Source organism: Semicossyphus pulcher, unplaced genomic scaffold (genome assembly GCF_022749685.1).
Source record: "Semicossyphus pulcher isolate SPU_LCO1_2020_fin unplaced genomic scaffold, fSemPul1.0.p SCAF_9, whole genome shotgun sequence".
Taxonomy (NCBI): Eukaryota; Metazoa; Chordata; class Actinopteri; order Labriformes; family Labridae; genus Semicossyphus; species Semicossyphus pulcher.
The window spans coordinates 24429333-24445811 of NW_027211770.1; the positions used below are offsets into that span (position 1 = coordinate 24429333).

General features: G+C 40.4%; 1 protein-coding gene across 1 annotated transcript; it reads right to left on the reverse strand.

The window, feature by feature from the left end:
- Window positions 1-9: 9 nt before the first annotated feature.
- Window positions 10-15772, reverse strand: rragca (Ras-related GTP binding Ca). The gene is made up of 7 exons (XM_069655949.1): window positions 15412-15772; window positions 11284-11487; window positions 9295-9494; window positions 5402-5516; window positions 3179-3321; window positions 2809-2957; window positions 10-1840 (listed from the first exon to the last, which is right to left on the reverse strand). The coding sequence occupies exons 1-7, from the start codon at window positions 15592-15594 to the stop codon at window positions 1686-1688; spliced, it is 1149 nt and encodes a 382-aa protein (XP_069512050.1). The 5' UTR covers window positions 15595-15772; the 3' UTR covers window positions 10-1685.
- Between the last annotated feature and the right edge of the window lie 707 nt (window positions 15773-16479).

A 16479-nucleotide genomic window follows, 5' to 3' on the forward strand; every position in this document is an offset into this window, starting at 1 on the left:
AATGTAAATTTTCATTTATTTCACATAAGATAGCATCACAATACACAAAATCAATCATCCATCACAGTTCTGATGTGCAAGTGTTTATTTTCACGTGACTGATAATGACCGGGTCGAGAGGAGCTTGGGCCTGTTTCAAGAAGCTAATTTACAGAGTTACGTTAATAACTCTGCTGAGTAAAAACACCTTCGAATCTGGAACACAAACTCAGCAAAGTCATCAAGCTAACGTGTTAATCTTGCTTCAGGAGTCAAAGGCCCCCTATCTCCCCCCTGATATAAACAGAAAAAGCAGGCAGGACATCCTGGGTCACCGTTTTAACATAAAGTTATGTAATTTGGTCTTTTTCTCAGACTTGATTTGCTTAATTTTCTTTGTTAGTTCCTTTTTCACTTTCTCACCTTTGAATACAATGAGCAGTGTTATGATTGAGAACAATACGAGTTGACGACACGCTGACGTATGCATGCTTGGAATGGGTATAGTTTGTTTGTGTGAATCCTGCAGAAGAGAGCCAAACTAAGTGCAAAACATGGGTTCTTATTATCATTTAGGGCAGGACTGAAACTGTATGTGGAAAACATGCAAGTTTAGACCACTTTATATAACCATCATTAACTCCTGCTCCTCAACCAGACCGGATGCATTTTTCCTCCAACAAGGTTTTAAATCAGAACAGAGAATCCTTAAATCATGTTGGCAGTGCTTTTGCAAATCATATTTCCACATTTCCAGCCAAACTTGTTTTTACAACCCATAAAAAAAAATCAATCATTTGTTTGATTTTCAGTTGGAGCACACAGAGAAAAGTTAATTTCAATGATTGAGAAGAGTTTAATTATGCTAAGCTGCAGTTATTGAGAATCTTTCCATAAAGACCCTCACCGATACAGACCCGAGGCCCAGTCTGGGATCTAATCAAAACCGTTCATTTACACACAGAAACACATGCACGCTAACTCATACATACTGTACACGTATACCAGCATACACACACACATGAACAAGACCAAGTTAGATGGACAGCACAATCCCTTTTCAGTCTGTTTTCCCTTCACAAGTGGAACCAAAAAGCGACTTTTGGGCAGCATTCAGGTAGGGTGAGGTGAGTGGTGGTGAGAGAAAGCTTGCACGGCAGACAAGCTTCATCTACATAAGGCCATCTCTGAACATGTGTGGGTTAGGACCAGCAGTTCACGTCCGCCATCTTTAAATCAGCACAGAAGTGGTCGGGGTGGGTTCATCACGAGACAGATTCCTGAAAAACTGACATCACAGTTTGTCCATAGCGAGAGGTCACGACACGGGCTTGTATTTCCCTCCTCACATTGTTCTTTCAGAGGGACCAGCAGCAAATGATCACAGCCTTTGACCGCTTTAGGAAGTCCAAAGACAGATCCTGAACCTTTCCCTGTCCAGGTGCAGTTTTACTCTTTAGACTTCCTCACAGCCAACACAGTGCTTTGCATTCTCCTGAAACGAATGCTTGAATTTCCCTTCCATCCCCCGCTGTGCTCCAGTGCTGTCTCTTAGTCCTTTAGGTGCTGGGAGCAAGGGATTGTGGTTGGCGCACCAGTGAGCTCCAGTTCAGTAGTCTTTCCTCTACAGGCTCCCTGGCCCTCCTCCATTTTTCCTTCTTCGACCATCTTTTTGCGTCTTTTTATTTTTTATTTTGCATCAGTGTCTAGACAGTGCTGCGCGGCGTGCCGTTCAGTGCGACGGCCTTGTTGCAGGGCGAGCCCACCGCCTGTGAGCCCACTGGACGCTGGGTGGAAACGCCCACCTCGAATACTTCATGGATGGCCTTCCGGAAACAGTGGAAGTTGTAGTCTATCAATCCTAAGGAGGCAAAAAAGATACAACAGATTTTTAGATGTTTTTTCATGTCATTTCCTATATATAACATGGGCAGGACAAAACTGGCTGGGGCAGGGATGGGATGAGGGTTTTTGGCACTGGGTGTCTGTGGTGGAAAAAATCCCAAGCGGCGCCCAATTAGTGACGCGTTTTCCATCAGCCAGAAGTGGTTGGTCTGACAGAGAGGGTAGGCGGAGCTAAGCAGCTGCTTTTCTGGTCTCTGCAAGTGTTGCGAGTGAACACAAATCTACTATGGCTGAACAAACAACGTCACACATGCAACACTGTCTGGATATCTGGGAAGTGTGCTCCCACAATTACCGTTTATCGCCAAAGGTGCCGCCACAGAGAACGAAACTGAGATCTTCGAGATTATAACTTAAACACAAGCTGACTGGTGTGCTACATCTCCCAGACAAAGGGAAAAACAAAAGCTTAAAATGTCCAACTCGAAAATGCAGCAGGGAACTCTGCAAATTTTATGAATGAAGATTAGATTACTCCTTCTAAGGAGGACTACTTAGGCTGTGTAAACCTTTGTGTCATTTCTGTAGTTGCCTTCGGGGGAGTTGTCTCAAGAAAATAACCCTGACATTGTCATCAGGGTTATCTTGGCTTTAGGGTTTGGGCTTTAGACTTTTAAAAGAAGGTGTGTGTTAAAAACAGGGTGCATGGAGTCTGAAAGACTTGGGAATTTACCAGAAAAAGAGGGTTGAAATGTAGGATCCAGTGTTTTTATATTTCTTTTTAAAAAAGTAACTTCTTAGCCCCCTAACTTAGTGAAATCAATGGATTCCTCTTTTAATTTACTTTATATCAACACAGGTATCCTTGTTTTCACTTCACTCACCTGAGGAAGAAGAGAAAACACTGGACTAAAGGCCACATCACAATCAGCCAATTAAGGCCAAACGAGCTCTGGGGAATCACAGACTTCCCTGACAGTTTACCTTTACGCTCGAAGCTCTCCTCTCGCAGGATGCAGACGAGGGCCAGGAACTTGGTGACCTCTTTCAGGTACAGCACAGTGGTGTTGTTGAGCTTGATGATGGCCATGGACTCCTTGTCGTAGGCGCTGCCGCTGCCGTCCTCCCTCAGACTGGTGTGGCAAAACACAACAGCGTAACGTTCAGGGGGGAAATGTTTAAAGAAGTGCAGCAGGTGGATGTGGATTAATTAAGCAAATAAATGCATAATTAGGTTACGCTTCAATGAAAACCTCCTCAGGCCACACATGGGTGAGCTCTATTTCTTAAAGCATTAAGAAATTGCAGAAATTCAACACTACTTCATAAAAAAAAAGTGATGCTATGCACTCACCCGTAGATGCAGGAGACGTCTATGACCACGTCGATCATATCGCAGCACAGCTCATAGGACTGCATGTCTACAGGAGAGCTGTCTGTGGCGATGTAGATCTTACTGACCACATCGAACAGAAAGGCCTTCTCGATCCCTGAATTCTGTCAGAGACGAATATCAGATGACAGATGACAGAGAGGGAAGAAGTGGGTGTTAGGAAATCCCAATATGGCAGAGAAACACGGTAATAGTATCTGTAACATTAGACATGTGATGTAAGACAGTGGGGGAGGGAGATATGATGACAAATGCTTTGAGATTATACTAATTTGGCAACTGTCAGATTTCCCTCAGGCAACAACTAATGTTTTCTTTCATTAATAATAAGCGTTGCATCTTTTCTTGTTTAATTGTTTGGTGTATTTAACGTCAGACGATTATTAAAGCTCATTTTTGATGTAAGGTTGACGAATTAAAAGAGCATAATTTGTCCAAAAAGTCCAGAACTTCTCTTTTGTAATTTGACAGTTCGATGAGAGCTTCATAAGCTTCACAGTGTTTCTGCTTCATAAAAAGACATTAAGCATTAATGAAAATTGTTGCCTTATTGTTGTAATATGCAGACAAGCAATTAATCAGTTTGTTTTGGCTCACAATGTTTTATGGTGTTCATACAGAGGGAGTTAGACCTCTAAAATCTGATGAGACGAACTGCTTTATTGCTGAATGATTCTGCATCCTATCATGTGATGACGTACCTTGTTTGTCTGGTATTTGCTCACTGACACTGTGAGGGAGCATCACTTACTCCCTCAACCATCAGGTGAAAAAAACTCCTTCAGTTGAATGTTTGGTTGTGGTTATTTGATGTGTTCATCAGCTAATGTTAGGATCCACTTTGGTTGACTTATACATGTGTTTGATTTAGTATGTTATTATTTAAAGTATTTCTTTTCTTGCGTAAGATTAACTCTAGCTTAATGGATATTTTGTAGAGCTATTGTTCATTTTAAAGACTAATAGAAACATTTATGTTGGTAATATTTTAATAGCTTGAAAAGACAGTAAATTTACTCTTGCTGGTGGCAATGTGGTTTCATCCAGCTGTATTTAAAGCATGTATTGATTTATGCACACAATCTAATTGTCAGTAGGCTGAGGACCCCGTTTTTGAGACTTTCCTCTGTGTTGTCATTGTGCCCTTTTTGGATGTATGTTGATGCTGAAACAAAGTAAAGCAGAGCTCTAAGAAAAGTTCCTGGACTGTTGTGATTTCCTTTTTTGGTTCTCCGAATCTCCCAGCACTGCTGGTAGCCTCCTATTTACAGGATTTTGAAATCCATACCCCTAACATAGACAAACAGACACTTCATCTGCATATTTAAACAATTTTACAATTTATCAATTGAATTCCCAAAATGTATTAATACAAATACATAAATGTGTCAAACGTTTTGTGAGCATCCTATGAAAGTCTTGTGCGAATGCCCTTGCACCAATTGTATTGATAATCACATTGAAACGGGGATATTAATAATAAATATTGAGATAAAGGACTTTATATCCATCCCTTTCAGACAGCCACCAAAAAGAAGTAACAGGCTTCACTTTGGTTCACTTCATAACAAGCAGAGTTTTTAAATGTTTTTAAATGTAACTTTAATCCTCCAGTCGTGGAGATGTTGTATGTTGTCTCGCTCCCCGTCATAACCATAAATCTAACATTTTAAACCTGATATAAAGTGTCACACCATGACCTGAGCTTAAATCTCGCAAGTCATCCCTAATTCAGAGCCACTGGGTTCAATGACAACCTCTTTAAAGTGGTTTTCATTACTTAATCATGACATATAATATCTTTCCTAAGAAGATTTAAGAGCACCTGGAAGATGACATAAATGCACACTGGCCGAGCTGGAGGTTTAATCTCTGTCTGACGTGTTGGACTTTTCTTAAACTATCTGATCTGAATGCAAATATCATGGGATAAATCTCTCCCAGTGGTCTTTTGGGTGTTTTCTGCAGCAATATAATTGAAACTGTATCACTGAGAGGGTGTGTGACAGAAACCCTGTGCAACATCCACGCTGTAAAATCAAGGACTGAATGTGATTGGAGGAACTGCTGACCATCAAGCGTCATCGGGACAGGCAGTGACTCACATCACGCAGGCTGTCACACGCTGGTCAATGACAAACTTACAATTCATTCACAAAGAGTTGTTGGCTGCTCTTTACTTACAGAAATGAAGATGTTTAGGAGGTTCTCCAGAGTGGGGAGCTGAGGGATGAGCTTCTGCACCACTTTGCTGAAGGCCTCGAAGATGGAGTGGTCGTAAATGCTCGTCAAGTAAAAGCTGAATGAGATAAAAAAAATGATGTAAAAAAAAAAAAAGAGGAAGTGAGTAAGCAGTTAAGAACAGGAAACTCTTTTCACTTCCTTAAAACACATAAAAGGCAGCAGGGAAAATACAGACAGTCACGAGTTCACATGACAAACTGACGCTGAATGGAAGAAAAGAGCTTTTAATCAGCACATTTAAAACGTAAAAATCAAAAGACATAAAATCCAAATTTTTAACCACATGACCGCAGTAAAACTCTACAAACATGACTTACGGATTTTGGTTTCTGAGATATACAAATAAAAAGGTCAGACCTTAAGGAGCCCGTGGGTGGAGCCAAATTAAACTGTCAGCATACGCTTGGCAGAAGTTCAACTTTACAATGCATTATATCGCAGACAGAACCACAGAGCCACGAGGCAGAGGAAAAAAACACAAGCCTTCTCAGCGGCACTAAATATCCTGAACCGCTCCGGCTGTCTAACCAGAATAAACAACAATCTCACCTCACATAAAACACAGCACAGCTTGTGCCAACACTGCCCAAACATTAAACAGTAAAGCTGCTGCAGAGCTGACCGGGATCAGCCAGTGCTTCCTGTTTAATGATGTGCACAACACATTTACTGTCCCTGCACGATGTATCACGGCAAAGGCAGTTATTAATGATTATTGTATTTTTTGTAAAGGGCTTGCTTTTATTATAAACTAATACATTGCTTCATTTTTTAATCAATTGATTGCTCTATCTATACAAATGTTATATGTATTTTTTAAGTTAAGTATTAATTTACTGTAAAATTCAGTGTATAAGACGCACTTTTAATAAATGTTTTTTCATTGGGGCTGCGTCCTATATACCGGTGCGACCAATATACCGGTATAAAATGCTGACGGCACCGGTAGCGAGCAGGATTGCAAACTTGACATGGCAAAAACAGATGATAGGCTATATTTTGTGTGTTTTGAATGTGTTTCAAATATATAACATACATTTAAATAGTGTTGAAATAACTTGTATACATGTTTTAATGAATAAATAGCTTTAAAAAAAACCTTTTTTCCCTCTGGGATACCCCCCAAAAACAGACTGCGTCTTATATTCAGGTGCGACTTATATTATGGATTTTAATTGAAACTATTTTGAAAAACACTTATTTGTTTTGAGTCAGGTTTTTTTTGATTTTTTGGGCTATAAATTCTATTGATTGATCAGACAGCTAATGAGAGAAAGGAAAGATTGAGAGAAGAGAGTGGGAGATTACATGCAGCAAAGGGACTATGGCCTCTGTATGTGCCTGCTCTGCCCACTGAGCTAACCGGCACCCTTTGAGTGTTTTTTAATGACAAAAAGGCAAAATTCTCTGTTTCTAACCTCTCAAATTTGAATATTTTTTGTTTCTTTCCTTTCCCTATAGGAGTACACTGAATGCCTTTGTGGTCCTGGTTAAAACCAGATATTTGATGACCTCATCTTCGGCTGATATGAACATTGGCAAACCAAACTATTCATGTGTGCTTCAGCCTTTCTTTGTAAACCTTTGGAACTTGAGTTCATCACAGCTCTGGTATCTGAAGCATGCAGGCTGTTGTTTCTTCATTAGGACATCAGAGAGGAATCTCACAGTATGAACACAGAGCTACAGAGCACCAACACTCTGAAAACTAACCAAGTAATCACATTTCAGTGACAGTATTTGTGGTTTGAGTTTGGGGCTACTTTTTTCCCCCTTCAATGCTGTCATGTTGTCTCATCTTATTGGTAATGGTGTCACATTCAAGGCATTTACCACGACTCTGCTGCTTCATGTTACTGTGTTAAAACAATCCTGACAAAATCCATACTCAGGGATTTCACTGGTCACATGCCTCACATTATAATGTTAAACTACTTGTGAAGACTTTCAAACGTACTACACACATGACGCATTAGGGGCATGACTAGCTGGTCCTTGTGCTGACATGTTAACACCTACATGTGTTGTGGTAGCATTGTTTTACCAGAGACCATGTCTAAACAAAATACAGAACTATCTTGTTTTACTAGGCAACTGCAGTTACATGTACTCATACTACTTCCTTGCTGTATAATAACTTCTTTTTTAATCTGGATGAAGTGCATTCTGGGAAGTAAATTTAAATTTAAATAGAAACCTTTATATCATCTGATTTATATTACATTATTTACTTCAGACTTATTATAAATATTGTAAAGAAAGAGTTATAGAAAGCACAGACTGTTATCTTATTTTATGGCACCCTTTTAAACATAATCTGTATGAAGAACGTTCCCTTGTACTGCTCATGATGTGCCCATATTTGGCAGACGTGACTGTGATGTTACGGACAGACCAGACATCAGGGCTTGTGGTCTGTGTGGGCAAAGGTCTTTATTTTAAGCAGTCAGAAAAAGCCTGAAAACATTCCCCTTTTTACTGCTTATCATTGATAATCAAGTGATGCGTCTGCACTGCCTTACAGTATTTTGACTTTGCAACTGTTAAAAAAATGGCACAGCGAGAAAGCCTGTCTGCCTAGAATGAGGTTCAGGTTGTTTTTCTCTGCCACTGTGTTGTTCACATTAAAGGAAATCAATCCAGGTCTAAAAATAGATGTACTTTGCCAGGTGAGATGTTAGAGTCTGTTCATCCACTCCATCAAGGGAAAGAAACATCATTACAATCTGATAAGTATATTAACTTTACCTCACTGAGCTTAGCAAACAAACTCTGAGACTGGGAATCCCTCTTGTATGGGAGTGAGGTTTCTGTTCTAGTCTTTTAGAGCTAACTTTAAAGCTGTGGCTGAGTTGATGATGAACTTTGTGGAAATCTGCTCTGAAAAAATATCTGCAGGGCGTGTGCTCTGTTTTAAAGTCCTGCTGTGCAGCTTTGCGTCCCCTGTGTTGTTGAGATTGTTAGTCGAAGCTGTGAAAACATCTATCCCAATTTTAAATGACTTCAAAACATTTAGGATGAACCAAAGGATAAAGTGTTCCTGCTGGAGCTGAGAAAACTCTGCTACTTCATACATAATGAAAGCATTTATAAGTCACTGATTATCTGAATATTGAATCATTAGAATATGTGATGTCATAACGATGTTTTGAGTCATGGTTTCAAATTGTACAGTAACCCTTTGACTGTGACACCGAGTCTTTAATAGATTTGCCTGATTTGTTGTGTTTTTTCAATATACATATTAACATGGGGTGCGACGATTTGATGGTACGATTATAGTCATATAGGAATAATCACAGTCATCACGATTATTATGGCAAATTAAGCTGGCTTTGTTTTTCGTTCCGTGCAAGTTGCACCACAAATAATGTACCGGCTACTTATTTGTGACTTAGAGCAGTATAAACCGGTGTAGCAGAGCGTTTAAGATTAAATAAGCGTGGAGTTTTAAAGCATGGTTAATAGTGAAACCGGTTAGTCGCTGCATCCCTATGTGCCACTCTGCATTAGTTTTATTTTCTTACAGGATTAAGCCATATTTATATACGCAATATTCTATATTTTCTCTTCCTTGATTACTTGATTTCACAATCCACACCTAACTGACACTGTATTTTTTTTATTGAGCAGCACAAATGCTACAGGAAGAAGGACAAATGGCCTTTTGGCAGTAATGAGAAGTGATAGTGAAACATATCTATTTGAATTAATATCGTCTCTCAAACGCTCAGAAATACTCTCTAAAACAAGTTATTTCCAGGTAGTAGGGAAGAAATAATCTCTTCCTTTTAACGTGGAAGTAAAGTAATTAAATGTTAAATAAAATGTACCTGAGATGTAGCTTTTCTAAGCTAGCGTCTGCCAGATCGTCATTGGCTCTCTGATGGATGTCTCTCTGGGTCTCGATCTTGTGATCGTCTGAGAGGCCGTCCACTTTGTGTATGAACACCTCGAAGTTGATCTCAGGATTGACTCTGTAGGCTCGCGACACGGTGAGGTGAAGCCTGCCCAGGGCCTCCACATAATCATCCTAAGAAAAATAAAGTAACTTATTAATACACATATTCAATAAGTAAAACTTTCAGAAATTGAAACTAAAGAATTGAACCATCCTATTGTAGATCACAGGTCTCTTCTTCGACTGCATTCATGCACACATGATCACTATATCCTTAAAGGGATAGTTCGGATTTTTGGACACCAAGTTGTATGAAGTACTTGCTAGTAGTGTAGTGGATGCAAAGCTATTAGCTTACTCACTGAGTTGATAGTAGTCGTAGTTCTGGCGAGATGCGAGGGTCATGAAACCAAAAAGTTTTACCCTACAAAAACAACACGCAGGCAATGGTGATCCATTTTCAACACAACATCATCGTCCTAGGATTTCATACACTGCGCCATTCTTTTGGCACTATTTTCTCTCTTAACAAATCCAGTATCACTACGCCTGCTGCAGGCCGGTTTCTCAGGTGAGCCGACCTAGTAGCTGTTTCACGTTGATTCTGACCGTTTCACGTCATCGCTGAAGTCAACATGTCGGACTACGAAAGTGATGAGGAAGATTCACCTTCAACAACGAATCCAACGGGACCTCTAAGGGCGCGATCCGTGTCAGGAAAACGATGAAATACGTGCAGTGGAATTTTTTTATTACTATAGCTAGGAAAGTCACAAATTCGCACCACTTAGACATGTATTTACTCTGTGAGAACAAAGGTTGTCTCACAAGTTACCAATTCCAGCGTGTTCTCTTAGAAATACCTGATGGATCACGTGATCACCTGAGAAACCGGCCTGCCGTAGGCGTAGTGATACTGCATTTGTCAAGAGAGAAAAGAGTGCCAAAAAACAGCACAATGTATGAAATCATATGAGGATGATTTTGCCCTGAAAATGGATCAACATTGCCTGCGTGTTGTTTTTGTACGGTAAAACGTTTTGGTTTCATGACCCTGGCACCTCACCGGAACTACTTCTCCACGTTCAGAACCAGCCAGAACTCGGTGAGTAAGCTAATAGCTTTGCATCTGCTGCTCTACAAGGAAGTATTTCATACAACTTAAGTGTCCAAAAATCTGAACTATCCCTTTAACTCACCTTTATTTCCTCGATAATTTCAGCACAGTTTAAACAAGTTAGAGCCGAATAATTAAGCTACATTAAACATTCAGATACCTCACAATCACATCACACCATCTCCTGCTTGTATGAACCTTTAAAAAGGACAATTTGAATTTAGTTCACCTAAAGATTGGACAAGATACAACACAATAACTATGCAACAGTTAATTACTGGCATTATAATAAACAGGAAAATCAAGCTATGCTGTCTGTTAGAGCCGTTACAGACACAGCCGGTATGAGGAAATGTGCTCCTGCATTGTCTTTCAAAACAGCAGGACAAACACGAGTCTCCTCCGATATCACCGTGTGACAAGCTGCTGAAACTAATTGAATCTGATGCACCTCCTCGAGTACAAATAAACCCTGCGATCAGATCAGCTGTGGCTAACATCACCGCTGAGATTACTGCTTGAAAGCACTTAAGATCATGTGGATAGTGCTGGCATAACAGCCATGACGTCTAATTGTCTTTTATTATGGCTGCTCTGGCTGTTCATCACCGAGTTCATTCTCAAGGTTCAACTGTATCATGATCCACTCGACTGTAAGTTTGTTACTCTTACGTGTGAAGTTTCACCATGATGAAGCTGAAAATAGATGTCAAAATGTCAGTTTCACTGGGTGCCCAGAAAGGAAAAGGGAAAGCAAAAAACCCAACACTTTTAGACAACATATTTAGTGTACTTGTTCTTCACCTGAGCATCAATGACAAATATCAAAGCCCCCGTTCCTCTGAAGATCATCTCGTAGTCGAACGTGGGGTCGAAGAAGTCAACCTGACCGGGAAAGTCCCAAATCTGGAAGTTGACAAAAGAGCTGCTGGAGATGTCGTCCTTGTAGATCTTGTTGGTGCTCTCCAAGAACAAGGTCTCATTAGGAGACATTTTGTGGAACACCACCTGAAATCAGAATATAGCAGTTTCAAGACTATATAATAACTCCCAGACAAAGCTTTCGCCAGGTTAACCAGCCAACAATGGAAGAGCAGAATATGAGAAAACAGCTGAGTTAAGGAAATTACAATTCTCTAAAACTGGTTGTCATGTTGAGGTGAGGACATTTTTCCACCAGTCAATAAACTGATAACAGCAGTGTTAAAATGACACCAAACATTTTAAAGAAAATATTTTCTTCAAGGACGTGAGATATCTGCAAACTCACACAAACTCTCAGGGTGACTCTCACATACTCTCGTCACACTAAGCCAAACAAAAACCCTGCTATTCTGTGCTGCTGCTATCGCTTTGTTTTGTCTGTTAAAGTAATAGTCTCAAAGATTTTCATGTAAATAAATGTCTGTTTAGTCACTATCTATCGCCGAATGAGGTAACACAATGGTGATTGAGCCTATGGCCCACTGATGAAAGCCTTTGCATTTGCAGTATTACATACTGGGTGTCTGGCGACTTTAGTGGAAAAAATCACAAGCGGCGCCCAGTTAGTGACGCGTTCACCATCAGCCAACAGTGGTTGGTCTGCCAGAGAGGGTAGGCGGAGCTAAGCGGCTGCTTTTCCGGTCTCTGCAAGTCTTGCGAGTAAACAGTAATCTACTATGGCTGAACAAACAAAGAAAAGATCGATGACTACAGATACAACTTCTAAAATAAACTAATTCGACGCTCAGATGAAGGCAAACTGTCTAAAAAGGGAAGCGACCGTCGCGAGGAAAAACAAGAGTTACAACCGGAGCCAACCGTGGATGTCACACATGCAACACTGTCTGGATATCTGGGAAGTGTGCTCCCGCAATTACTGTTTATCCCCATAGGTGCCGCCACAGAGAACGAAACTGAGAGCTTTGAGATTACACTTTAAATTAGGGTTAAAATAGGTTGTAAATGGACAAAACTTCACATTCTTTAACCTCATTTGCCCGTATCATTATGATAAATAGTAAGAATTTAATTTAATTTTTTACAGATGTCTTCTTTAACTTTACACATAAAGATGAATAGTAAATGATACATTAGGCCTCCATAAAAACAATATTGTTTTTGTAGAGGAGATTATCCTGACAGTTGTGTATCTTGACGGATGATTAAAGCACAAAGACATCATTCAGACATCACATGGAGAGAAAGAGGGAAAAGGGCAAAACATTGCAGACTCATTCATCTGATGCAACTTATGAGCTTTTATATTCAGCATGTTTTGAGCTGTATGCTCTCAAACAGCAGACTGTAAGGGGTCTTGGTCTACTGAATACAGTAACAGGTAGAAAATAAGATGCAGCAGGTGATGCTGGAGGAGTTTCCTCTTCTCTTCACCACTGCCTTTTTCAATCAGTTTGGGTCACTGAGATCAAAGACCAATGAACTTATAAAAAGAAAGATCACATGTTTTTCAGTGCACACAGGAGGCTTACAGGAGGACATAAATCTGAACGTTCACAGTGTGTGGATTTAAGAAAAAACAAGTGCACTTCATTACAGGAAATGTATGTCTTTACTTCAGGCAGTATCTGTAGGACAGGCTCCTGGAGAGTCACGCTATAGTCAGCCTGATTCGACTTCCCCATTGAATTTTAACATCAATAATAAACTATTATAGAAGGCACAACTGCATCTCATCTATTATTCAACCGCGGGGCCAGGCTGCAAGAGGTTGACTTGAAGAATACGATCACGCAAAAGTAAAGGCCTTTAAGTTAATGAGGGATTACTTCTGGGCAATGTGGGCAAAGACTCAACGGGGCCTCAAAAGCTCCAAGATAATTGCATGTCAATTGGTTTTGGTAGTTTGATTGGTTGATTGCAATTGTATTAGGACATTTGCTCCAACTGAGAGAACTGTTATGTAAGACTAAGGCATTTACTGGTATTCTGTGCTCACATAATGTACATTCATGCCGCTTGAATTTTGTGTAGATCTTCATCTAAGTACATAGATCACAAGACGAGCTGCGGCAGGATACAGGGCTTGCCACCTCAGCAAAAAAAAAAAAAATAGTAGTGGCTGCTCTGGATTTACTGGGAGTTTTAAGGGGACAGGACTAGCACATTAAGATTAACAATAACTCGCATGTCTCTCTTCTGTTGAGTGACACTGTTAGTAACAAGTCGTCTCTCCTGAATCCACAATTGTTTCAAATAGCAGAAGTACTCTACTTTTTACCACCAGTACTACAGCTACATTTCCCCCGCTCTTCTCTTCTTCATGCTAGCCAGCCTCTCAGTCGCTACCGAATTGACACCAAATAATCTGAGGGAAGCGGACAGCTAGCTTGGGCTCCATCTGATAGGCAAAATAGTTTGAATGTATGGCCCATTTATTCAAAGCTCCATGTGACTGGCCAAATGTTTCTCAGTGTTTTTGAGTGTGATAACATGGCGAGTCTACATGAAATGGTTTTCCTAATTGTGGAAGTTCGGGCAGACTTTTGCCATGTTTATCGGGCATGTTTATATCAGTATAACATGAAAATGATGCTACTTCTAAGTGAACATTTTCTTCAGGATTCTATAGTCTCAATCGCTTGTTTCAAGTCTTCCTTAATACAGCACGAAGCTGATTTTGCATTTGCATTTTTGATTATGCCATTCAGAGTCAAATTGATGCTAAGGCAAGGTTCTTTAGGGTGTGGCTACCTTATGGTTGACAAGTCACTACCAGGGCAAACTGGCAACTAGGATTGAGATGCATTATTCCTATTAATATTGTCAATTCTGGCTCTAAATAAATAAATAAAACATGATGGCGAGGGCTAAAAGGGGCCAAAATTTGAGGCTTCAAACCGGTAGTCCATAAACACCAGGCTGTTTTCCTGTGATAACAAGTTACTTCTGGTCGTTTCCTCGAGATCTTGACTTATTTTCCCCCGTTATCTCAGGATAAGAACGCTGGTTTTCCCAGTGATAATGAGTTATTTGTGGTCGTTTTCTCGAGATAACAAAGCTTGTTTTCTCGTGATAACAGGATATTTTTCAGACGATCTAGAAAACAAAACAATCGGCAGGTCCCTGTGATATTACAGACCAGGACATGTCATGCTGCCATTGCCCACACTAATGAGGTAAGTTAATATTTTGTTTGTTTTCTGCTTTTACATCTCTGGGGATACGAGTTATGATCATCTGAAGTTATGATGGTGCTGCATCATTATCTTGAGATAACGGGAAAAAAGTTGAGATCTCGAGAGAACCAGAAATAACCTGCTATCACGGGAAAACGGAGTAAATGTATGGATGCATGTCCGCTAGGGGCTTGCATTGATACTGGCACTGTATTTTTTTTTATGGTAGCCACCCTAATAGTCTTGCACATGGTGCTATTAATGGGGGCCAGAAGGGGCCCAGCCAAGTGTTGTTCCCCTTGGACCCCCTTGCAAAGGAAACGAGCATGTGGGACAAACTGGAGGTGCTATGTCTGTCTGGAGCTCTGATTTATAACAAAGTGTTATGACTTGCAGAATTGAAGGTGTGGTCGGTTTGCTGTCATGTGAGAGCTACACATCAGACCTGCCCTGTGCCTCACAGCTGGGTGGGACTGAGATATATTTGGCAAGTTGTTAACCAAACAGTCACATGCTGCTTTATGTCCACATGTTGGTGAAGATGCACCTTGCGTCTCTGTCCACACCTAGTTAATGATTTACTGCTACAGCTACACTTACGTTAGCTAACACTTTAGCCTTACAAGTCATTAGCTGTGTGAGGGCTTTATATTTAGGTTCCTCCCCTCTCATGAAGCTGGACATAATAATTGCTGGTTGGTAGCTATCGTCACTTACGACATGCTAATACCTCGTTAGCTATTTTGGCTAACGTCCCATTTACTTGCATGGAGCCTCGAAAGGCTAACAGTTTAACACCTCTCCTACTTACCTTCTGTATGGATGATTTGCCACTTCGTCTCAAACCCATTAGCAGGATTCTCGGTTTGCTATCGGACGGCGACGGGCTGTCCTCGATGTCGGCCTCCTCTTCCCCATAACCGAAATCTTTGGGGAACGAGTCTGCAACCCCGTAGCTGTCAGCCAGCTGTTCCACCTCGTACTGGATCGACATTTTGACCTAACGACGGTCGCTTCCCCTCTTTCCCCCCCTTACTGTTCTATCACCACACCCGTGTTTGTATCTAACGGTCGCTACGCTCCACAAACTAACCTTACACAATGAAAATAGTTTGTCAATAATGCCCAAGCTCTTTGGAAACACCGAGCGTGATCCCACACATTTCCTTAGGATTTCCTCTCCCTTGAAAAAAAAATCACCCTTTGATCCCGCCCTTTGATTCCGATTCGCTGTCTGACTGAAAATACAAAATATGATTGGTCAAACCGGCTGTCACTCTAATGAGGTTTGTCGCTGTCACCTGACTAGTGCTCAGACTTGTTTTGTGACCTATCACCCGACTAAGAAGCATATACACTCCCTAATCAAATTTCTTAAGCAGTTCAAGTTTGCAGTTATAATACACAATTCAGATATTTTCATTCGTATAAAAAAATAATATTTGACGAAGGTTTTTAAAGAAGGAACCACATAAAAAGCGTGTAGCTCCATCTGTGATGTTACCAGCAGATGGCGGTAGAAATCTACTACATTAAAAGCGATGCTTTCAGGTCTTTCTTAAATGTCGGAATTAAAATACACACTTGAAATTATTATTTTTTTCCTCATTATAACGATATAAGCTTTTTTCAAGCGCTGTGTATCAAGAGAAAAAAACAAGGAAGTGAATTAATATGCAAGACTTTTCCACAGATGTCTATCATGTGCTTACTTTAACTAAATAGGTGGAAAAACGTATAATGTATACACTTAAGTCAGAGCTTCGTATCCTATCGAAGGTCATGGCCATGACTTACAATTTTAAAAAATACCAAGATTTCTCCGCCAACTCAATCAACACCTAAGTAGGGTTTTGCTCTGGTCACTGAATGTGGTTAT